The sequence below is a fragment of the Simochromis diagramma genome, unplaced genomic scaffold (genome assembly GCF_900408965.1).
Source record: "Simochromis diagramma unplaced genomic scaffold, fSimDia1.1 OVJJ01000293.1, whole genome shotgun sequence".
Classification (NCBI taxonomy): domain Eukaryota; kingdom Metazoa; phylum Chordata; class Actinopteri; order Cichliformes; family Cichlidae; genus Simochromis; species Simochromis diagramma.
Window position 1 is genome coordinate 12,352,729 of NW_024386801.1, and position 24,073 is coordinate 12,376,801.

Consider the following 24,073-nt stretch of genomic DNA (forward strand, 5'->3'; position numbering starts at 1 on the left):
AAAAAAAACAGAAAAGAGGATTTTAAAAAATGGGGGCCTCTAGTGGCGTGTAGTGGAAGTGCAGGAGGTAAAGTTGTAGCAATGGGGGATGGGAGTCGGCGTCATGGTGACGCTTCATCACATCACAGTGACCTTGAATACCGAAATAGAAAAAAAAATGGCAGGAGCTGAAATATTGGGGCTGAGCGTGCGGCAATAAAGGAGTGAGTCACGACCAAAGAAAGAAAAACAGCTGACAAGTACAAAAAATTATATCCCAGTTTTACTTATAAGACATATTAAAAAAGTGTACGTTCATACATTACAAAGATCTAACGTCCTCATATCATACTGAGATTGTGCTGCAGCTAAACTGATTATTCAGTGACCAAAGGCACATAAGGAGGAAATGTAATCAGCTGTAAAAATGGCTTATGTTTGCAGTTTTAGTGCAGTCCTGTAACATGCTCTCACAGGTCTCAGAGCTGTTTGCTGTCTGAACAGGTACCAGAAATTAAAAAAAACAACATTAATAGATCCAGTCATTGGTATATTTAAAAAATAATTATAGTTTGTTATTATAATTTGATTCTGAATCAAAAACATGAAATGCTCTTTCAAAATTATAGTGAAATTATGGTTTGAAATAATGAGATGTTTTTTTTAATGAATGAGACACATTTATAAAGTGCTAAAGAAAACAAATATATAAAAAGTTAAAGATATGAGATATCGGTCGGGTCGGTTTGTTAAAAACAAGGTATAGGCCATTACACAGTAAATCCATTTCACCTGTTCCTCTGTTGAGCTTATGAAAGGTGCCACCAGCACACAGCCGGTTATCATGATTGTGCACTTCTGCAGTTGATGACAACAGAACAAGATAGTGGAGGCCCACGGTAAACAAGCAGGTCACTCAAGTGTAAGTCAGCCATCTGTGTCCAGCATGGGCTCATCTACTGCTGTTTTTCACCCAGAGAGGAGCTCTCTGCTTCCAGACCTACTCTCCTCAAAGACTCTGTGTACTTTCTCTTTCCTATGTTGACAATGTCCTCGATCTCTTCGGCCAGGTCTCTCCTGCTGCTCTCGATCATAGCAGCCACCAGCCGAGATACTGCCCCGGGTGCTTCGTTCTTCTGCGCCCGGGCCCAGTGAAACAGCATGTCCAGGACCAAGGCACCCAGATTGTCCCTGGTAGCGAAGGAAAACACACCACTGAAATATATGTTCAAATCCCACAGTAAACTCTCTAATCTCCTACTGTTATACCTGTTATATCTAACGCACATTAGTATTAAAATGTGAATAGATTCGTACATTAAAATCCTACACATAAATGCAAAAACACAGACACACACACACACACACACACACACATACATATACATAATGCGTTTTTCTTCCACCTCCAGGATGAATCAATAGAGGGTTTCTGAACACGAGGAGAGGGGGGAGGGCCAGATGAGCATCAGCCTGTGTGTAATCTCCTGCAGTGTCCCAGATGGCTTCGTGATGGCAGTGCAGATTAAAACAATCAAAATTCACTAGCATGTCTCTCCCACTCCGGGAATTTTCCTCCTGTTACATACATCTCACGCCATCTTGTTCCTGGCAAAGCTTTGACTGTGCCATGATGTGTGATCACTCACTCAACAAATGTACTTTTCTCCTTTTCTTTTTTTTACCTCTCTTGGCTAAAAATGTAAATGACTTAGTTTGACATATTTATTTTTTATATGGCACCCATTACCAAATTATTCATATATTATTAACAAGAATTTGAGACAGACAGACAGACAGACAGATAGACAGATAGATAGATAGATAGATAGATAGATAGATAGATAGATAGATAGATAGATAGATAGATAGATAGATAGATAGATAGATAGATAGATAGATAGATAGATAGATAGATAGATAGATAGATAGATAGATATAGATAGATAGATAGATAGATAGATAGGGTAATGTTTTCACACACACTTCTTTTGCATAGAAAACTATCCACTCAGAGCATATCACAGAGATTTCAGAATGAGGTTGCTTGGGTAACCCTCTAGTGAATTTCCTACTCTGTCATTCAGGGGTATTTTTGAGCACCACTGATTATCACTTCATTCACTCACCTAAAAGTTGAGAGTAGTTACTGACTTATTTGGAGGTTCATAAAACATTAAAAAATGTATTTGACATTACTGCTTTAAAATCAACACCTTCAAGCTCGACTGAAATGTGCAGCTGCCACGTGGAAAAGCCAGATGTCTTCTGGAGAAAAGTTTTGAGCTATTTGGTCACAATGACAAGAGGTATGTTTGAGTGTTTTTCTTATTTGTAGACGAATCTACTACACGTCACTCTCTTCCGTTGAGTGTTCTATTAGAATTGAAAATGTGTTTCATGTAAAAGGCTTGTTCACTTAAGTAATTCTAAGTGAACATGATTGTTCAGTCCTACCTGTTCTTGTACTGGATGCGTTCCAGTTCTTGATAGCTCAAGCCCAGATTGAGGCCAATAACACGCCAGTCTTGTGCTATCTGAAGAGAGATGGACAGCAGGTTGGCTTCTGTCAGGTAGCCACTCTCAGGGTCACCCAGGTTCAGAGGAGGATACTCGACCTCCTCCATGATGAAAGTGTTCTCTGAGTTTAGAGCCTACAAGAACAATAAAGAAAGTGGTCCCTTTAGAGCATAGGGAGAAAGCCTCCTCAGAAATAATGCTTAGAAAATGTTTTTCTGTACTAACAAGAGTCTAGTTTAGAAACTAATAATAATGTATATAGACAGAACATTTTACATGCAATAACATCTTTTAAGATAAGAATAAAATAGGATCCATCTCTTCAACTGACAGGAAGTCTTAGAGGTAAAGTTGTAAGCCACTGGCTGTCGAGTCCTTTCCTCTTTCTGGCTACTTCCTCTGGCAGGTTGCTGGGAATCTCCCCTCTATAAAAGGACACCTGTAACAGAGGTGCAGAGCATATTATCAGTGTTGTCCAAAATCTGTTTAACCATAAAACACATAAAGCACATTTACCTTTTTAAATGTGATTCATTATAATCAACAAGAACTTTTATTAGGAATTAATCTCCTTTAGACACAAACTCCATTGGGCAAGAAGTATTATATATCAGCCCCTGAGAACAGTTTTATGTTGTTGGTCGCTCTGTGGTTCCTTGGAAAAACAGGCTGGATTACACTGTTTCCAGTTTAGAATAACAATTCCTTTAAATTGATAGCCCAGGGTCCACGGTTTATTGAGTTAAACCAAAATTGCCCTCAAATAATGGAGCAAGCACACCGCAGGGCAGCGAGGAAGAGTTGCTTTATTGCCACGCCGAAACTGATGCGATTCTTTATTATCATTGTGAAGTGGGTGAAGTGTGTAATTCTCTGTCTAACACGCTTGCAGTTCCAGACTGATGTTCGTTGGGTTGCCAGTAAAGATTGAGTAGGGTACTACGGCATTCCCATGTGAGCTCCACAGAGTAAAACTGACGAGGACAGATCTTTGTCAATAAACCAGTTCTCCACATAGATGCCTCTGTTAAAAATGTTCTCTTATTCACCATGCGAGGAGCACAAGTCTTCTCCTTGATATCTTACTCATAACAGACATTATCCAGACATATACAAGCACACAGGAAGCACCAGTGAGTTTACTAGAAGGAACTAAAACAGAAGGCTTTTTCCTTTTTATTCCCCTTTCCATTAAAACTGCACTACATCCATTAGGAAATAATGGGAGAGAGACCACCAATATCTAATATTCTAATGGTGAGTAATTGCAACAGAGAATTTCATTAGTTTTCAATCAACTGTTTTAGGTATCCTAGGAAGGTACATGCTGTAAAAGAACCATTTTTAAAGAAAGTGTAGTCTTCTGACAAATCTCAGCTGTCAGGCTTAAAATTTGGATTTATAGGTCCACCTAAATAGGTACCTGGCACAAAGGACACACAGATAGATATCAGTGAAGCAAATCAGGCACACCTCACCTCCCACACACATTTGGGGATAACTACTTTCTTGCTATCTTTGGCTTCATGTTGCTCTAAAGAAAACATGTGAAAAGAGATTTATTATCTCTGAACTAAGCCATGGGACATCTGAGAAGTACTGAGAAGATGATATATGCCTCAAGAGAATGTGTATCTTTTTTAGTATTTACTTTACCTTCGTCTCCCCAAAGGTAAGGTCATTCAGCTGTCTACTTTTAACAGAGTGGGGTCTTCTGAGGCCATTCATAGAGAAATTATATCAATTCCCATGTGCTTCCACACATTTTTTTAAACCAACAGATTTAAAGGTATGTGGGGTGTATGTATGTAATGTTGTGCTATCTTAAAAATCCATACCTCATATTAAGTGTTCAGCTTTTGCTATAGACTAAAACTCTTGACCACAAGTTTTGATTCAATTCTGAGCTACCAGGACTGGACCTGCAGTGTTTTGAAAGGTGCAACTAATATTTTTTTCCAGCTCCAATATATGTAGCATACAGGAAAATGATGAGCTAAAATACAATAAAAAGAAACCACAGGACTGAATCAACACCACTAAGACAGGATCACAAAAATCACAGCAGTAAATATTATAGAATTGTTTTAACCTGTAAAATAGTGTAGGTCACATCTGGTCCCATCATGTAGAAATTGCTGCACAAGCTTGTTAAAGGATAAAGTGCATGATGGCACTTTCACAGATGTGACCTTCAAGCTCATTTATACTGTGAAAAGTCTGTTTTTTTCTTATATACTATATTTGCATGCAAGCCTGTGAGTTAAAAAAATGTGCTTTCCTAGTTAAATATAAAGCAGACAGTGTGTGCGTGGTGGTGGTGGGGGGGTGGGGGTCTATGACTTACCTGCCCCCTCACTGGTCCCTTCTGACCCTGTGCTGAACAGATATACACTTCCTTCAGATTCTTCAGGCTGGAGTAAAACTCGAAACAGAGTCTTCCCCCCACACAGTCTGGTCTATCTGGAAAAAAACAGGGAAATATCAGTGTGAGACAAAAAGTTATGTCAGGGCAATCATTACACAACCGCACATCATAAGACCTCGGAAGAAAAGACAAACAAGCTAAAGTCCTTCTCCTGGCATTGATTAAATCCTTAAAAGAATCATCTGTATAGGTTTAAACACATATTTAATTTTTGTCCAAGAAGATAATTGATTCTCCTTTAAAATGACCTTTGTCCTGTTTATCGTGTGCAAATCTAGTAGTTAATTTTCAAATCGCGATTTCCAAAACACAGCGACATTGTATTCCTGGGAAAAAGTAACCTTTAAGTTAATGAAAATGTCATCACAAACAAAACATTTAAAAAGGTTTAGCGCTTTGGTGGTAAAAAAAAATTTACAGCAACAAAATAGGTTGTGTTATTTTGAGCCATGTTTTAACTGTTCCTCTTCTCCCCTTCTTTGCTCCTATGTGTCTGTTTCACTGTGACAAGCAGGGAGGGGAGCAGAGGAGAAGAATAAATGCACACAGAAGGTGAAACAGTGAACAGAGGACCTAACCCAAACCCAAAGCAAACTATGAAATATTGAGTCTGAAACCACTGCAACATAGAAATGAAGCTTTTTGATCTGATTACATAGTTATCTATGAATGTGCTGCAAATATTATGTAAATCTTGGTTGTGATTCCTATATCTGACAACTTCACCCCACACGTGCTGAAGGACGACGGGATTTCTCCCTTAGATTGGTTACCCTGGCTGACAATAAAGTTCAGAGGAGAAAATGCCATAATGGTATAGTCTGCTCTGTTCACTAATGATATAAAAACACCATCCATCCATCTTCTTCCACTTATCTGTATCAGGGTTGCCAGTTTAGCTCACTGTGTGAGCAGTGGCGACCATGTGATCAGTACAGTAGATTTGATAAAAACTCCAAATCAACCTCAAACAAGTTTCTCTAAGGCTTCATACCTGTGCTGATTTCTAAGCCTCTTTCAAAGCCAGCAAAGAACTGCTCTCCTTCCAGCAGGTCACACAGGTCTGAAGGCTGGGGTCCATCATATTGTTCTGTCAAAGACTGCATTCTGCTCTCTACCTGTGCAGGAAACACCACAACCATTGCTTAGCACCTGAGCATGCAGTTTACCCCAGAAACAAATCAGTTCAAAGTCATACACTACCAAGGCTATGACACCACCCACAGTGGCTGACTCTGTGCACAGTGACAACACAGGAAAAAAATCACCACAAACCTTGTTAGAAGGTAAGCACTGCAGCAGAACCTGTGAAGGATCAGCCTTCCTCTGGAGGACCAGGAACTGGACTTTGAACTGTTTTAACCTCTGGTAGATCTTCCTGACCGCCCCACTGACGCAGCGCTGTGTAGTGTACCAGAGCCAGTACCTGTAGTGGTACACACATTATAATCCTACACTGTAAATTACATTTCAAAAGTGCTTTATGGTGATATAGAGCTCACCCTTACCAGGAGAAATGCGTAATGTAGAAAATGGCATACAAATGGGTAACATAGAGAGAGACTTGTGCTGTGATGTCAGTCCAGGTTTGGGCAGTGGGATCTCCATGGAGCAGATGCAAACAGGACATATCAACTGTATGGCCTGCAAAGAAAGGGAGAAAAACATTAATACACACTAATGTAATGTGTTATTACACACATGTGTGAGTATCAGGAGGGCCTAATGTACCGGTGACACCAGATGGCAGGGGAATCTGAACTTTGATTGGCTGTAGAAAATGCATGCTGGGAGTCTGGGAGAGACAAAGCAGGGGGCTGACTCTGGCCTGAGGATCACCGCACAGCGCCTGCACGTCTGACATAGACACCTGCAACACCTGCAAATCAGGAAACACCAAAGTCTTGCAGACCAGACAAGAACAGTGATGTCAACCATGTGTAGGTACTGCTGCTAGCTGACCTGTAAAGTGATGGTGCGAGTCTCCACTGTGGAATCCGGAGGAAAGTGAAGCTTTACTCCAGGATCAGCACTTGACACCAGTAAGCCTCCGGCTGGTGTGACAGAGCAGCTGTCCTTTACTGGGCGAGACACGGCCATAAACCAAGAAAAGTGGTTCACTGAGCAGCATGCCAGCTAAAGGTACAAAAAGAAGCCAGTTTCACAACTACTATAGTAATACTGTTTGTCCAAGACAAAAAAATAATTGTAATAATATCCATTTGCAGTAGCATGTTTTATGGGTTACCCTGGCTGGACGTCCCCCAGGGCGACTGCTATGGCTCTCACTTCCTCTCCTTAGCTCAGTGGGCAAAGTACTCCATGACTGTCCATCAAACGTCCGCACCACCACCTCCTTTCTTTTTGTCCGGTGATATGGCACACATACCTCCACAGGCTGTAAGCATTTTAGAGGTGAGATGCATTTATCTCATGCAAGTGCAAGAAATAAACAGATAGGAAATAGCAAATATTTGATGGAAACCACTCAAGTTACTAGTCACATTCACACATTCATACAGTGCTTTATTTTGTGCATTTTAAGCCCATTATCTATCTCACATCCACACCTATGGCACCTGCTAACCTAACGTGCAAACAAACATAGAGAAATGGCCCAGGAAGCCTCAAACCTAGGGCTTTTTTTTTGGCACCAGAAAAGCGTTTGATACATACATTCACCAGCCACTTCATTAGGTACACCTGCTCAATCCCTTACTGATATCAGAGGCCAGAGGAGAACAGCCACACTCCTTTGAGCTGATATGAAGGAAACAGTAATTCAAATATCTACTCGTTACAACCAAGTATGCAGAAGAGCATCTCTGAATGAACAACACATTAAACCTTGAAGCAGATGGTTAGCAGCAGTGGAAGACCACATCGGGTGCCACACCTCACAGCTAAGAACAGGAAACTGAGAATACAATTGTACCAGCTCACCAAAATTGGACAGTGGAAGACTGGAAAAACATTGCCTGGTCTGATGAGTTTTTTTGTTTTTTGGGAATTCTTTTCTTGGTAAACTTTGGGCAACTTACTACCAAGTAAGCATCATTTGAACACCACAGCCTACATAAGTCTTACTGCTGACTAATCTCTTTATGAACACAGTGTACCAATTTTCTGATTCCTGCTTCCAGCAACTGGTTTCTTGGATATGACAAAGAACTCACTGTACTCAAATGGCCTCCACAGTCACCGGGTCTAAATCCAGTAGAGCATCTTTAGGATGTGGTGGAGCGGGAGATTCGAATCATCGATGTGCAGCCAACAAATCTGCAACAACTGTGTGATGCTATTGTGTCAATTTGTACCAAAATGTATAACACTGTGCTGAATGTATGCCATGAAGAATTAAGGCAGGGGGTCAAACCTGGTACTAACAAGGTGAAACGAATAAAGTGGCTGATGACTGTATAACTAATATTACAAAAGAACTAGGTTGGTCATGTTTACCCGAGTGCGTAAATAACTAAGGTTCTAAACAAATATCTAAACAGAGGTAAAGTTTAGTTTCTCCACAGCCGCAAATCACAAACTACCAAATCATGATAACTAAATAGTTATGGAGTGTTCCTATACGCTTTAAAATACCTTTAAAAATGTGACTCCATGAGGACGAAGTTCCAGCGGACGACTAAGAAGGATCTCATGCTCCTCCAGCTGTACCCACTTTCGCTGTGGCCTCTTCTCGGCCCAGGCCAGTTTTGTGGCTGTCACTATGCATCCTGGGGGGAACACCAGCTCAGCCCCCCCTGGGAGGAACACGTGACACCCGGCAGACGAAATGCAGAAACTAAAGAGCAAAAGGAGCATCAAACCTTTTTTTTTTAATATAGCTTGTATCAATTTAACTAACGGTATTATTTCAAAGAATGAGAAAATATGAGCCTGCTATGAGTGACACTGTACCTGTGCTGATTAAACCCAATGTGCAGTTCTGGGAGTTTTGTTTCTGCTTCATCTGGTGAGAAAAAAACACAGTTAATATGCTAAAAACAAAGTCCAGCACTGCATGTTCAGGATCAAAATACATTGAGCTCTAATCGATTTTAAGCTCCTGTTTTTCTCTGTTCACCAGGTGTAGGAGAGAGAGGAGGAGGAGTTGGAGGTCGTCCCAGGGGATTGTCACGGACGTCTATTTTAAGCAGAGGCAGTTTGTTCAGACAGAGTGGGATCAGACGGAGGTCATTGCTGTAGATGACAAGTTCCCTGAGTGAAAGGAGAGAACCTGGGCAACAAAAAAAAGACAACGTTACTCTTTTTGAATTGCTCCGGAACCAATTTATCTTACATTAAGTGATTTTTCACTAGACACACCCACTCACCCTTATGCCCTTACCCATGCTCTCTGGTAGCTGCTTTAGCTTGTTCTGGGACAATTCCAGCTTAACAAGCTCCTCCAGTGAACCAATTTCGTCAGGTAGCTCCTGGAGGAGGTTATTTGACACATCCAGAGTCTGTAGTGCTTTCAGTTGACCCAGACCCGGGGGGAGAGACACCAGCTCATTCCCCAGGAGGGAGAGGTAGGTGAGGGAGGAAAGCTGGCTTATATCAGAGGGCAAAGCCGAGAGGTGGTTGTGACAGAGGAGCAACGAGGACAACATGGAAAGGCTAAGCAGACAGGATGGTAAACAGGAGAGCTGGTTGAAGGAGAGATCCAGGTGCACCAGATGGGAAAGTAAGGAAACAGATGCTGGTAAGGTGGTGAGGAGGCCAGGCAGGGGGTCACCTCTTGAGTCATGTAAACAGTGTCCTTTAGTTAGAAAGAAAAATGCAATTAGAGCAGAAGAAAAAGACAGAGAATCACAGAAGAATTATCATTCTATGACACAGTATTACATAGTTTAACTTAACTAAAGGCAACAACTAAAATGCAATGAAACACGTATGGTGACAAGCAGATGACACTGAAATAAATTTATGAAAAAAGTACCCCGAATAGCCAGTGATCGTAGCTTTGTCAGATGGGACAGGACATCCAGTGCACCATCCAGCCCTGCTTTTTCCTCAGAGCCCAGCCTCAGGTACTGAAGGCCCTTCAGCTGCCCCGGGATGGACTCCCAAAGGAGGGGCAATGCAGCTGCACCTCCCCGGTACACATCCAGGGTCAATCTTGTATCAGTCAACACAGCTGAAAGCTCCACGGAAGGAGGCAAGGGTGGAGACAAGGACAAGGGAGAAGAAGATGAGGAGGAAAAGTCGGTGTGACGGCTGGAGGAATATGAGCAGGAGGGAAGGGTGGATATGGAGGGAGCACAGGTATCCATAAGGCTGATGGGAGACACAGAGGGGGGATCAACAACATCTCCCTGCTCTCCAAACATAGTGGGGCCAGTCATCCTCTCCTGTTCCTGATTCAAAAGTCCCCAGATTCCGTGGGCCAAAATTTCTGCAACTCCACCTGAAAGGCTGCATGCAGGTGTAACCTCCACCTCTCCGTCTTCCGTGCTGGCTGCATGGCATCCACAATCTTCATCGGGAGGCGCGTCGTCCTCGCTGCCTCTGTCCATTGAACACACAGTCTGTTAGCTGACTTGCCCCTCGCCCAGTACTTTCCTGAGAATTTCTTCCCGCATAACATTTGTTATGTACAGGTCATGTCATTACACCCAGACGGAGCTAAGAGGCTCCCATGAGAAGGGACGAACAGTTTATGTGTGGCACAAGTTCTGAATTAGTTTAATCTAACCACTACGAAGCTAAACGTTATTAGTTATGGCCATAGCTATAATTAAGAACAAAAATGCTAATTAAAAAATATCCGCTCACTACGGTGGAGCTCTTAGTATTCGCTTTAATTAACCAGAGCTGTGTACGACTTAATGCAACGTTATTAGATTACTAACGTGTAACAAAAGAGTCTGGTTTCTTCACTCTTTATCGCTACTTCCGGAAACCAGATTGTTTTTTAAAAAGAGGGCTCTGCGTCACTGTTGTTCGTTTGTTTTGTTCACAAGATCTGGCGACGGAAGATAGGAGGAGTCAAATCGACATTTTCCGTTTAATTCTAGAAGCCCGCCCCTTCGGTAGCTCTTGTGTATCACAACGAGCGCCTTGATGGTGGCGCCGCCAAAGTTTCAGCAGAGGGCGGGACCGTCGTTTTAGCAACGTGTGCAGTGATGTTAGGTTCAAGGTTCAAGGTTCTTTATTTGTCACATGCATAGTTATACAAGTATAACACACAGTGAAATGTAGCCTGACACGCTCCTCGACATGTGCAAAAATTGGGGGGGGGTAGAGAAAGAACATTATATATATAGTATATACATTGGGTGAATGTGCAGTAGTAGCAGCAAGCAGGTGAATTCTGTACATTAATATGAATAGACATCTGACTATTTTACAGGATAGACAATATAAACATATTTAAAGTTAAAGGAATTTGAAATGTACATTGTTCCTTGGTTTAGTGTCTGGAAGAGAGTCCTGTCTCAGTCAATTATAGATGATGTGAGAGGGCGGGTGTGTGTGTTTAGGGCCCGGATGGCTTGGGGATAGAAGCTCCTCTTGAGTCTCTCTGTCCTTGCCCGGAAGATGCGGAACCTTCTACCAGATTGCAGAAGTTGGAACAGTTTGTTGCCAGGATGGGACGGGTCCTTCAGCATCTGCGCTGCTCTAGTCCGGCATCTCCTGGTGTAGATGTCCTGAAGCGGGGGGAGAGCAATCCTGCAGCAGCGTTCTTCTGTACACAGCAAAATCTCCTGTGTTAAATTAACACTGGAGAGTGTCTATATGGGTCCACACCTCTGAGTGTTAAATACAACACTGTTGAGTGTTAAATTAACACTTTTGACAGTGTTATATGTTTAAAAGTAACCTAGTCAGTTTTGAAGATTAACAATGGCTAACACTGAGCAGTGCTGATTTTCTAACACTGGAAATCAGCACTGCTCAGTGTTAGCCATTGTTAATCTTCAAAACTGACTAGGTTACTTTTAAACATATAACACTGTCAAAAGTGTTAATTTAACACTCAACAGTGTTGTATTTAACACTCAGAGGTGTGGACCCATATAGACACTCTCTAGTGTTAATTTAACACTGGAGATTTTGCTGTGTACGGATCACTCTCTGGAGAGCTTTTTGGTCCTTCACACAGCTGTTCCCAAACCACGATGTCATGTTCTGTGTGAGGATGCTCTCCACAGCGCCTGTATAGAAAATCCTGAGGATCTTTGGAGAGACCCTGAACTTCCTCAGTTGTCGTAGGTGGTACAGGCGCTGCCTAGCCTTTTTGGTCTGGACCTGAATGTGGGCAGCCCATGTCAGGTCTGAGGAGATGTGAACACCAAGATACTTGAAGGACTGCACCCTCTCCACTGGAGCTCCATTGATGATAATGGGCTTGTAGTCTCTGTGCTGACCCCTTCTGAAGTCCACCACCAGCTCCTTGGTCTTGCCGACGTTCAGCTGGAGGTGGTTGTCCTGGCACCATGATGCCAGATTCTTCACTTCATCCATGTAGGCCGCCTCATCGTTGTTGGAGATGGCACCCAACACCACTGTGTCGTCAGCAAATTTCACAATGGTGTTGGAGCCATGGGTGGCCACACAGCACCTGCCCACCCTCACCACCTGAGTTCTGCCAGTGAGGAAGTCCAACACCCATGCACACAGACGGCTGTTAAGTCCCAGATCCCTGAGCTTTGTGAACAGTCTGCAGGGCACTATTGTGTTAAACGCTGAACTGTAATCAACAAACAGCATTCGCACATAGTTACCCTGTTTCTTGTCCACGTGGCTGAGAGTGGTGTGTAGGACGTGGGCGATGGCATCCTCTGTGGATCTGTTGGATCTGTAGGCGAACTGCAGCGGATCTGTGGTGTCTGGGATGGAGGAGGAGATGATGTTCTTCAGCAGCCTCTCAAACACCTTCATTACTACCGAGGTCAGTGCAACTGGCCGGTAATCGTTCAGGGATGAGGGTTTGCTGTTCTTGGGCACAGGGATGATGGTGGATCTTTTGAAGCATGTGGGGACCACAGACTTCGCCAGGGACTCGTTGAAGATGTAAGTGAACACACCTGCTAGCTGGTCAGCACAGCAGCGCAGCAGACGGCCGGTGATGCCGTCTGGCCCCGCCGCTTTCCTTGTGTTCACATGTTAGTCCCCCTTTGTCCATCGGGCGGCGCTGTTGAGATCATTTTATTGCTGTAGGCGTTAGTGTGATGATGTCCACCCATAAACACTATTTTCAGATGTTTCATGCTATGAACAATTTTAAACGCGAACGTAATAATACGATTAATGAAATAATTGTAAAATTATTTTTTAAATTGGTAAAATTACCAGTGACTGTGGAGGTAATTTGAGTACAGTGAACTCATTGTCATGTTTAAGAAACCAGTTTGAGATGATTTGAGCTTTGTGGCATGGTGTGTTATCCTGCTGAAAGATTCCATCAGCAGGCTGTGGTGTTTAAATGATGCTCAGTTGGTAGTAAGGAGCCCAAAGTGTCCTAAAACAAAATCCCATACAACTTTACACCACCACTAGCCTGAATCTTTGATACCTCCAATGGATCCAAGCGTTCTTGTATTTTTCAGAGATGCTCGTATATATACCTTAGCTTAAGTATTTGAGCTATTTTTGCCTTCATATCAGATCAAAGTGGTATTGCCATTCTTTTTTGACCTCTGGTATCAAAATGACATTTTCACCCAGATCACTGGATATTTTCTTATTTTCAGACTATTCTCTGTAAGCCCCAGAGATGGCCTGTGGAAAAAACCCAGCAGATCAACAGTTTCTGAATTACTCAGGCATGCCTGTCTGGCCCCAACAACCGTGCGCTTTTGAAGTTATTTAAATCACCTTTATTCCTAATTCTCATGCTTGGTTTGAAGAGCATGTTGTCTTGACCATGTATACATGCCTAATGCATTGAGTTCCTGATTTAATATTTACATTAACTTACAGTTAACATATTCATATAAATTATACACATACCAAAATTGTTACTTTTAACTTACTGACAAATGTTACTTAAAAGTAATATTTTCAGTCTGCAGTTATTCTGGCATACACAAAACAGCCATAACATATGATATTTAATATATATGTATGTTTATAAATAAATATATTTTTTATATAGAAAATAGCTCTAGAAGACCTTTAGCTTCTATACTGTTATCATTCGTCCTCAAATGTGCTACTTGTTTTTAACTGTGTTGTCCATTTGTTCAGTGATAAGTCCAGAAATCAATATGTCGATGAGGAAATTATGTCAAAAGGTCATAGTGGAAAATTTGCTTTAAAGTGTAAAAGTATTTGTTTGACTAAGATAAATTATGCCGAAGGTCAAAGGTGGTAGAGTCAGAGTGTCACCTCCTGTATTCTTTTGTTGTTGTTTTTTAGTGGCTTTCTCAGTCCATTTTTTGTGAGTCCAAGCGTGCCCCAGGAGGTAGGGACTGCCCAAGAACAATTTGTGATCCAGTTATCATTTTTTAAAAGAATCAGCTCTAGCTCATAATAGGGCATGCTCCCCGGAGAAATCATGGTGTCCCGAACAGAATCTGAATCAGTTCCCACAGCAGTGACTATTTGCAATCTATTTCTGTGAAGTGTTGCAGAAAAACATTTCAGTGTTATTGCTGGGTGTACTTCAGGCGCAAGAGATTTGGGACTACATTACTGTATGTTGCGAAACCCTACTACCATTTCAACTTGTACCAATGTTTACTATTTTGTGGCGATACCTCCCTGCGTGTGTGTGTGTGTGTGTGTGTGTGGATGGGTGGTGGTGGTGGTGGTGGGGGGGGGGGGGGGGGGGGATAATCTGTCTTATTTTGCCAATATTGCATAACAGGAAATCAATACACTTTCCGAGCGATAACACCAATCGTTGAAGAAAATCCTCATAGTTGTCAGGACATGTTTTCCTGACAACGAAAAAACATAAACAGATAGACAAATATAGAAAGGACAAAACAAAACGCCTTGCTCCGTCTGGGGACGAACTTTTGACAGCTGTCAGAGAAGACGCGTGTGACCGCTCTGTGACTTTCCGGGTGTTTCAACGACGCAGAGTGTGATTGGTCGCTTTAGTACCTTTCTCGATTGTGATTGGTGAACTAGAATTTGCGGTGTCGTTGATGATTGGCCAGCCGGGTTCGCTCTACGCCCTCCTCACGCCAGTACTTCATGAAATCACAACAAGTCCCCGTGGTCTACTGCGTCGGTATATTAACCAGTCCAGGGCTGCTTGTAATTACAGCTTTCTTACTTTTTACCGTGAAGGCATTTTTAAACAGTCTGACTGTTTCGGCGCTACCTGCAACGGAAAATCTGATTTAGGCTTAACCAAAACAGGAGACCGACATTAAGTTATGAACAGGTTCTAGAAGCAGACTGTTAGCAAGTTTTTATAAGTTGGTATCTGCGTAAACTCAGTCGTATCGTGTTCCAGCGACCTTAGCCCCACTGGAGTCCACAGCTGTGGACCGCCCTGGCAGGATGTTTCCACTGGACTCCCCGTGGAACATCTCTTTCGCCGGCTGCGGCTTCCTTGGTATCTACCACATTGGCGTGGCTAGCTGCCTGCAGGAACAGGCTCCCTTTCTGGTCCAGAACGCCCGGCACATATACGGTGCATCTGCTGGAGCTCTCACCGCCACTGCTCTGGTCACTGGAGTATGTCTCGGCAAGTATCTTTTGGGTCTTAGATTACTAAGCTCGAGTACTATGTAGGAGTTATTGCATGTAACTATGCGTTATAGCTTGAAATGAGCGGGATAAGAAAATGATGTAGCATGAAATTGAAACAGAGTGGCATTGAGACCATCCTCACGCTCATCAGCTCAGTGGTGCAACTCAAAAGTGCTAACCATCTTCTGAGGAAGAGAGGATGTTTTGTAACAGGATTGTCATCAATCTTCTAATTCTTGCTTTAAATGTATCGCCTGTTACCCGAGCAAGTCCTCTTATCTGATGCTGTGCATGTAAAAACCGATTGTGAATGTATTTGTGTCTATTTTGTTGTATACTACACGACCTTCCCAAGGACTATGAATGTAATATTGGAGTATTGCTAAAATTTGGCATGCTTTTAATTATATATATATATTAAAAGCATAATTGTATATATATATATATATATATATATATTTGTATATATATATATATATATATATATATATATATATATATATATATATATATATGTGTGTGTGTGTGTGTGTTACACTGATGTCCATTAACCTGTCTCGCTGCAACAAAAGCACCAAAACTTTCTGTCATAAAGTGCACAACAGTTCCCAGACACCAATGTCTGTTTCCCTGTTTCACAGGAGAGGCTGGTGCAAGCATCATTGAGGTTGCCAAAGACGCGAGAAAGCGGTTCCTCGGGCCGATGCATCCTTCCTTTAACCTGGTGAAGATCGTGCGACACATGCTGCGACGCACTCTGCCAGCTGATTGCCACCATCGAGCCAGTGGGAGGCTGGGAATCTCTCTCACCCGAGTTACAGATGGAGAAAACGTCCTGGTGACCCAGTTCAACAACAAGGAGGAAGTGGTGCAGGTATGCAGTGTTAATACTTTGATCAGCAGGCTTGCTGCAACATAATATTCATCTCCCCTGCAACTCCTTTGTTATTGAGGCAAAACAAATGATATGCAGATGCTACATTGGACTATGACACACAATGTTTTCACCATTTTCTGATATGTTGTGCTTGAATTGTTGTGTAGGTTGTTATATTGTAATAATAAAAGTTACAAGCTGCAGCCCTAGTTTTTAAGAAAAAAATTCAGTTAATGTTATTATAAAATATCCTTTAAGACCAGAAAAACAATAATAATAATTTCTGATATCACAGCGTTTATGTGCTGAGAGTATTATTTAGCTGCAGTCTGCTTGATTTGATTTAAATCAATCAGAAAATCTCCAGCAGTCAAAGAACTGTATTTCCATTTACAATTATTAATCAGACGTTGTTTCTTATTATTTCTTTTCCAAATCAGGCGTGTGTCTGCAGTGCCTACATCCCAGTGTACTGTGGCATCATTCCTCCCACACTGCAAGGAGTAGTAAGTAAATGTACTCTTATCTGGCACCTGTGCACCTTTCTTTTAATCTCACGTTCCTGCTTTTGGAATATTTAATTAAATCTTTCCCTAAGAAGATATTAAATGTTGGAATATAGAAGCACAGCATGTTTAAAACATGTCATGGCGAGTCCGCTTTGCTGCTTTGCTTGAATTACACATCGTGTTTCCTTCTATTGTGCTTTGCTGTGACTTTTGGCAGTTTTTCTTCTTTCTGTAAGTGCTCCTGTCAGGGGCCTCCCTTCCCTGAGAATGTGTTTGCTCTGAATGGCATGTGCTTGGAAACAATGATTATAAAATTCCTGCAGACCTAGTGTTTGTCGCAAATCTCACACTAAAGGGGGAAGTTTTGCTGGCCATGTTTCTAGAACAAAGGTTTTTTTTCTGGGAAACATCGTTGAGCAATACCAGCGTTCCCAAATGCTCGCCGTGGCCTTTGTGATGGTTTGTTTGGAGCTCACGTGCTCTTGTTTGTATGCAGAGCTTGTGACCAAAATTAGAGAGTAGCAGAGCCAAATGTGATGGTGCAGACACAGGCTTTGAAAGTTAGTCCGTTCTCACTCTCTTAACCCTCAGTGGCTCAAGTTCAAATTGCTGATGTCATCCACATCTTATCTGTTGACACAGTGTGAAACCTCTGCCATGCCTCCACTTCAATAAAAACACAGATTAGTCAATACACGTGATATTATGTCATTCCTATCATCATTCTGTTTAGGAAATGCTGTAAGGACACGAGTCCTTTAAAGTCAATCACGTGTTACTTTCTGTAGATTTTCTGATGGGGTTTTTTCTTTATTCGTGTAGCGATACGTTGATGGAGGAATCTCAGACAACCTCCCTCAGTACGAGCTAAAAAACACCATCACCGTGTCCCCGTTCTCAGGAGAGAGCGACATCTGCCCCCAAGACACCTCGACCAACATGCACGAGCTTCGCTTCACCAACACAAGCATCAAGTTCACTCTCAAAAACCTCTACAGAGTCTCCAGAGCACTTTTTCCTCCAGATCCAATGGTATGTAGCTTGATTACAGCCTTCCGGATCTATGCACATAGAGATACACACACAGCTGCCGACAAATTGATTGGCTCAGTGAGTGAACTCAGTGGACCTCTCTGACTCATGTGAGATAACTCTATGTGTTTGTTTTGAGTGCAGGTAATGAAGGCCATGTGTAAACAGGGATACACGGACGCGCTGCATTTTTTAAAGAGAAATGGTAAGGGTTGTTGATCTGCCAACTTACTTCAAAGCTTCTTCTGATTGGTACTGACAAGTCGAATCGATCTTTTGTCCCCTGGCTCTGAGATATGTACAAACATTATCAGCCAGATATACTATCACTGCTTGTGCTTCCTATGACTATGTCATCAAATCAATAGACTGATTTTTCCTGTGATTTGGCGTCTCTTAGCCGTTATCGTCAGTCGTTAGCTTTATGTAACTCAAAGCATGAGTTTACTAAGGCGACACTTAGCAACACAAGTATTTTAAACATTATGAACTCGTTAAGTTATTTATTTTATTAAGAAATGACTCTGACAGATGGTCCCAGATTAAATGAGTTACTCTGGTATTTTCTCTTCTTTTCAGGATTGCTTAATCTCCACCGAATTTATACAGACAGATCACTACTAACTAACAAAGAAGAAAATGAGGAAGTCAGTGAAGAGGAGGACGCAAATAAAAGTGAAGACAAAGAAAAGTCCCAGGTGGAAGAGACAGCATTGGAGGTTTATGCCTGCGCCTCTTTCGATGAGCAGATCATTGAGTACCTTCCTCCCGCTCTGCACAAAGGTAACATGATGCCGAAGGTACAGACTGAGTTGAAAAGTTGGTACACTGTGACAAAGCAAGAAATGGAACCTTTTAGTGTAAAGTGAAAGCAGCATCTGCCTGGGTAGTGGATAAATATATCTAGAGATTAAAAACAATTTAAAACTCCTTTAATAATCTTTAAAATATTTGTCACTGTGAACAATAATGCAAGGACTTAATGTTTAAAATGTTAAGCAATGTTGCTTTTTTGTTCCATTTCTCCCAGTTTCAAACAAAGTTTTTAGCATCTTGCACAGTTGGTTCATATTAAAACTCTCTTTAGGAGAAATCACAGCTTGTAAGCCTTTATGTAGCCAGCTGAGTTTTTCGATCTTTGTGAAGCCTTGTAAATCTAACTAAAGTCCTGAGACCTTTGTAAACATTTTGCCTGCTACTCTTTTTCCAGAAAAGAGGCAGCAATGGCCAAGATCTTTATGTTTTTGTGACTAGACGTCTTGTGTCATATCTCGGGAATACCTGGAGTGAATTCTTTAAATTGAACTTATGGAGGAACTCTCTGTGTTTAAATGTCACTGTGACCTCACAACAAACATTTGGGTTTTTTGCGTTTTTTTGTTAATGAAGAATTCGTACAACATTTATACAAATGTCTAAAATGATAAAATTGCTAAAGGTCAAATCAGGGCAGACTTGGATATGAACTGCACCTCTAACTCATGGGTAAAGGCATAAAACTGAGAGGTGATTATTCTAGTGCCAGTTGTTTTATAAAACCCTTATCTTAGTTTAAAATTAGAAAGAGCATGGTTCATCTTTTGGAAATCAGCAAATTTTCTGCTAACTATAATAGTCACAGCACAAATTCAGAGTAAAAGTGCTCAAACCTTTACGTCACTGCAAGTCTTGTGGGAAAATAAAGTACACAATCTTCCCTGTACTGAAAAAATCGATTTGATATGTCATAAGATAGAACTTGTGTACAGTTTCTTTGTAGTTTTGCACAGAGGAGGGTAATTCTGTCTCTCTGCCTCCCTCTGCAGCTCTGGTCGAGGCCTGCATGGAGAGGAGGAGCCTGGCGCAGTCGCTAAGCAACTTGCTTCCTGTCAGGATGGCCACAGCCATGATGCTTCCCTACACTCTCACCCTGGAGTCTGCTATGTCCTTGACTCTCAGGTGCTATAGGACTTCATTACGTCTGTCTGTTTGTACATGTAGTCCCTTTTATTGAACTAATTACCTTTAAACTGTATTTCACTTAGAGTGCATACAGTGAAAATCTATCTTAGCACCATTTTACTATTACTGCAATATTTATAGTATTATTTAAGTTGGTTCAGTCAGTTACTGCTCTTACTGTCTGGGAGCAACTGTGACCTTATAATTTCCTCAGGGATTAATAAAGTATTCTGATTTTGATTCTGGCGACTATGTCCTCTGGTGACTAATAATCGTTTGTCCCTTGTGTAGACTTTTGGAGTGGCTGCCAGATGTGCAGGAAGATGTGGTGTGGATTCAAGAACAGTTATTGAAAATCCTACAGTGTTTTCTTCGCCAGACCTCCAGAAGCTTGTCCCGCAGTGTATCTGCCAGGTAGGTTTAGCCCTGCAGTTACACAAAGCTTTAACTTACTGTTTCTGCCATCCATTTATGCCACATATTTACCACGCCTGTCATTATGATGCCATGTTGATAAACCCCAAAACTGGATCTGCTTCATACAGTGAATGAACAGGGCTGAATTTCAACTTGGTTAAACCTACAGTAACTGGTTATGTGATCCTGTTGGGGGCAGCAGAAACAAGTAGCGACTAAAAATCCCTGTTCTGTCTGATAAATTGACCGTGTTGACACATCCAGCAGTTACAGAGCAACAGTATCATTTGGTTGCTGTAGCTATCTGCCGTGTAGTTCACAGAAGATGATCTACAGTGAGGTTTTAGGATCTATATGATAATTTGAAAGTGAAGCAGAGCCGCTAACTGCAGATTCCCTCTCCTCGTTCACACATCTGCATTTGATTCGTTGTCATAAAAATGTTTTTTTTTGTATCTAAACCTGATTTAATGACACAAAATCACACAGTTACAGCTTACTCCATATTCATGCTGGTAAATACTTCTCATGAATACTAGGTTGTTCTGCCAACTGGAGCTGCACCACTACAAGTCCATCCCATCCCACTTCAGCTCCCCAAGCCTGTTTCCCACTTGGGTGAACGGGAGGAGCTCTTCAGTCCAGGATGTCTTCATGCGTCTGGAAAACTACAAGAGGCAGCTGCTTTCAGATTTGCTCTGTATCAACATGGATCTGCAAGGCTCCTTCAAAACTGGAATGATGTCACCAGATAACAGCTCTGCTACTGACCTTTCCTCTGACCTTTCCTCTGACCTTTCCTCTGAAGGTCTCACAATGCACACAGGTTGTCTTAATCTTCCAAATGATGCTAACTCTGGAAACTACCAGTAGCTGCTAAGAGTGCTGATAGAGAGACAACATCAAATCAGATTTGAAGATCTGTCTTCTTCCTCATGTTAAGGTATTTTCGGCTGAAAGAAGATCTTTCTAATATGATCGTCCCCATTTTCTAATGGTTGGAAATTTTAATTGTTTCACATATTTACACTTAACTTTGTATTAAATGCCTTTGGACCAGTGCATGACGCTGAACTGAGGTTTTTGCTCAACTATTGTAAGGCCATACACACATCATGACCGTATGTCTACAGAAGTGCATTTAAACTTAGCACACGTGCTCAGTCATGTACAGACTTGAATTACAGGATGTTGGAAACAAAGAATGAGCACTTGAGGTTGCACGGTTAAAATAGGTGTGTGTTTATGTTTTTGGTGGAGTGCTGACCAGTAGTTAATCAGAGTTTTCCTTCTGTATCCAGTCATGAGCTTTAAGTAACTTTTGCTACACAGAGGGCAAAACGACTGATGAACCAGTCTGTTTAGTACACGTACCTACTCCATTTATGTGATGCAAGTGTCAATGCATAGTGTGAAAGACAACACTTTATGTTTCTTGGTTCATTTTAATGGCAATGCCTTATGTATTAACAATTATTTATATGAAAAATACAAAAGTGCTTTACTTTTTCCAAATCACGTATATATTTTTTGATCATCTTGATTTATTTAGATGTAAGTTGAAGCTTTTTATAAATGATTTTAAATATTTAGCATTGAATGTTGACAGATTTGATTTGTTGCTACATGTTTAGTGCATATGTAGTAAATCAAAACTGTGATTTTTTTTTTTTTATGAAGTCCCATTAATCTGACTGTGCCTTTTGTTCGTAGGTTACAACCTACTTGTTAAAATTCTTCTTGCACTGTGTGCTGCATCTTTAACTGTGTGATCTACTCCCATGCTGTGCCTTAACCTTCAATGAAATAATTGCAAAATGAGTGCCAAATGATGTAAAAAAAAAATGTTTCAGAGAAAAATATGTATGTTATTGTGAAATACAGTGATGATCAATATTTGTGTCTTCATATTCCTGTTCTCACATTAGCCTGTAAACCTGTAGCTGACAATGAAAAGAAGAAAAACGTAACACATGCCAGGCAGTGACCAAATAATGACTCAGGGATCATGGCAGACTTTGAAAAATGCCGCAGTGAAATGAACAAGGACAAAATAACACAGCAGGATACAGTTGGACAGCAACTAAAAGGGTAACATAAATAGTGTCCTAACATGGACAATGCCATGTTAGGACAAAAGAAAAGCTGCCACAATTTCCCTGTTTGCTAGTAGCTATTGAGAAACTCAAGCAAATTCACCCCAACATCAGACTGTGAAGTGCTCAGAGAAACTATGAAAAACTAAGAGCTACATCTCAGACTAGACAGACCTCAGTTAGCATGTTAAATGTTTAAGTTCATGAGAGAACAATTAAAAAAGACTAAATAAGTATGACGTGTTTTCTCAGGAGAAAATGCTGTTCTCTCTAAAAGGACCATGACATTTGTATCTGAAAAAAAAAAAGCCAAGACTTATAAGACAATCTCAGATTAGATCAGGAGTGGAGTGGTGATGATTTGGGTTTGTTTTACAGCCACAGAATCTGTGCAGCTTACAGTCTAGTCTGTGACTGTGTCTGTGGTAAGAGACTGAAAATGCCATACAGAAAACAATTAATCCAAGTGATATATATTGTATCCTCTGGACAGGTAATATATTACATATGCAAACAAAATACATTCTTGTTAGTATCAAGAATATATATTTTACTTTTTATCCCCCTTTTCCATTATATTTGCATGAACGTGCATGACTCTTGAGTTCTTCTTGAGTTACTAACATAACACAGCAGTGCATTCACTTATTCAGTCACTTTAATTCTAAAACTGTGTATATACTGTATATTCTGTGTATTTATCAACTCATTCTTATTGCCTGTTTATGCCCTGTCCTTATCTTTAACGTCATGCTGCTCTGTTGTATCTTAATTGCCCCTTGGGGATAAATAAAGTCTCTCTGATTCTGATTTAATTTAAAATATGTTAAATTATTGCAGTACAAAAAAAGGAGTTCGTTTTTTGGGTCAAATTGAGGAGCTTTTATTGTTGTTTTGGTTAGGGGAGTATTTGAATATCCCCCCCATTCTGTTCACATATAATAGCAAAACGTGTCACACATAAGTCTCATCACTTCTGGCCTTTTAAGAAAGCTGGTGAACTTGGTATCATCCAGTTATTAGCCATAACTACCCTTAACTTACACATGCACATGCACTGATAAACACACCACTGTGCAAAACTACATTCCATGTGCAATAACCCAAACAATACAAAACGCTGTTTATTTACATATTTACTTTTCTGTCTTTCTCTCTCTCTTTTCTTTTCTTTTTTTTTATATTTGTACATTATATATATTTATATAGTCTAAATACTGTTCATATGTATTTACCCCCCACCGCCATGTTTGCACTGAGTAGGAGATGCATCTGTATAGTGACAATGGAGGCATTCTATTCTATTCATAAAGATCAAAACAAGAAAAAAAAAGAAAGAAAAAAACGAGCATTAAAATAATTTGACAGAAAAACATAAAATCCCAAAATGTTTTCGGTTCCAGCATGAACTGTTGTATTTACTTATATAATTTTGTGTTTGTGTTGCAATATATAATATAACAAATATTAAAAGGGAATCTGTGTTATTTCTTTGATTGTGTGGTTTAAGTCATCTTAACTGTCTGAACTTTTTTTCCCCTTAAATTGATGGGGTAAAAAAAAAATAACAGGGAAACTTCCGAGTAGTTCCTGAAGGCAGCGCAGAACTGCCACTCAGTCG

The 24,073-nt window shown here is 40.9% G+C and overlaps 2 protein-coding genes across 2 annotated transcripts; one reads left to right on the plus strand and one right to left on the minus strand.

Annotated features, from left to right (window-relative positions):
* Positions 1-244: 244 nt before the first annotated feature.
* On the minus strand, positions 245-11,008 carry pidd1 (p53-induced death domain protein 1). Its single transcript, XM_040025909.1, has 15 exons — positions 9,867-11,008; positions 9,273-9,686; positions 9,009-9,161; positions 8,843-8,894; positions 8,525-8,726; positions 7,176-7,325; positions 6,890-7,063; positions 6,659-6,806; positions 6,436-6,571; positions 6,203-6,353; positions 5,922-6,045; positions 4,847-4,962; positions 2,831-2,938; positions 2,437-2,633; positions 245-1,170 (listed from the first exon to the last, which is right to left on the minus strand). Exons 1-15 carry the CDS (start codon positions 10,441-10,443, stop codon positions 936-938), a joined length of 2,937 nt encoding a protein of 978 aa, XP_039881843.1. The 5' UTR covers positions 10,444-11,008; the 3' UTR covers positions 245-935.
* A 4,081-nt stretch (positions 11,009-15,089) lies between these two features.
* Positions 15,090-23,262, plus strand: pnpla2 (patatin-like phospholipase domain containing 2). The gene is made up of 9 exons (XM_040025926.1): positions 15,090-15,575; positions 16,222-16,454; positions 16,898-16,963; positions 17,789-17,998; positions 18,143-18,203; positions 18,578-18,781; positions 19,804-19,936; positions 20,231-20,353; positions 20,896-23,262. The coding sequence occupies exons 1-9, from the start codon at positions 15,389-15,391 to the stop codon at positions 21,227-21,229; spliced, it is 1,551 nt and encodes a 516-aa protein (XP_039881860.1). The 5' UTR covers positions 15,090-15,388; the 3' UTR covers positions 21,230-23,262.
* The last annotated feature ends 811 nt before the right edge of the window (positions 23,263-24,073 follow it).

What these genes read in the sequence shown, in the direction of transcription:
- pnpla2 (XM_040025926.1), top strand. Translation starts at nt 15,389, where the DNA reads ATGTTTCCACTGGACTCCCCGTGGAACATCTCTTTCGCCGGCTGCGGC. An exon ending in CTCCCACACTGCAAGGAGTA is followed by an intron (nt 16,964 to 17,788) that starts GTAAGTAAATGT and finishes TTATTCGTGTAG; the next exon opens with CGATACGTTGATGGAGGAAT. An exon ending in GCTATGTCCTTGACTCTCAG is followed by an intron (nt 19,937 to 20,230) that starts GTGCTATAGGAC and finishes TCCCTTGTGTAG; the next exon opens with ACTTTTGGAGTGGCTGCCAG.
- pidd1 (XM_040025909.1), bottom strand. Translation starts at nt 10,443, where the DNA reads ATGGACAGAGGCAGCGAGGACGACGCGCCTCCCGATGAAGATTGTGGA. An exon ending in CCTGCCATCTGGTGTCACCG is followed by an intron (nt 6,572 to 6,658) that starts GTACATTAGGCC and finishes CTTTCTTTGCAG; the next exon opens with GCCATACAGTTGATATGTCC. An exon ending in AGGCTTAGAAATCAGCACAG is followed by an intron (nt 4,963 to 5,921) that starts GTATGAAGCCTT and finishes GTTTTTTTCCAG; the next exon opens with ATAGACCAGACTGTGTGGGG.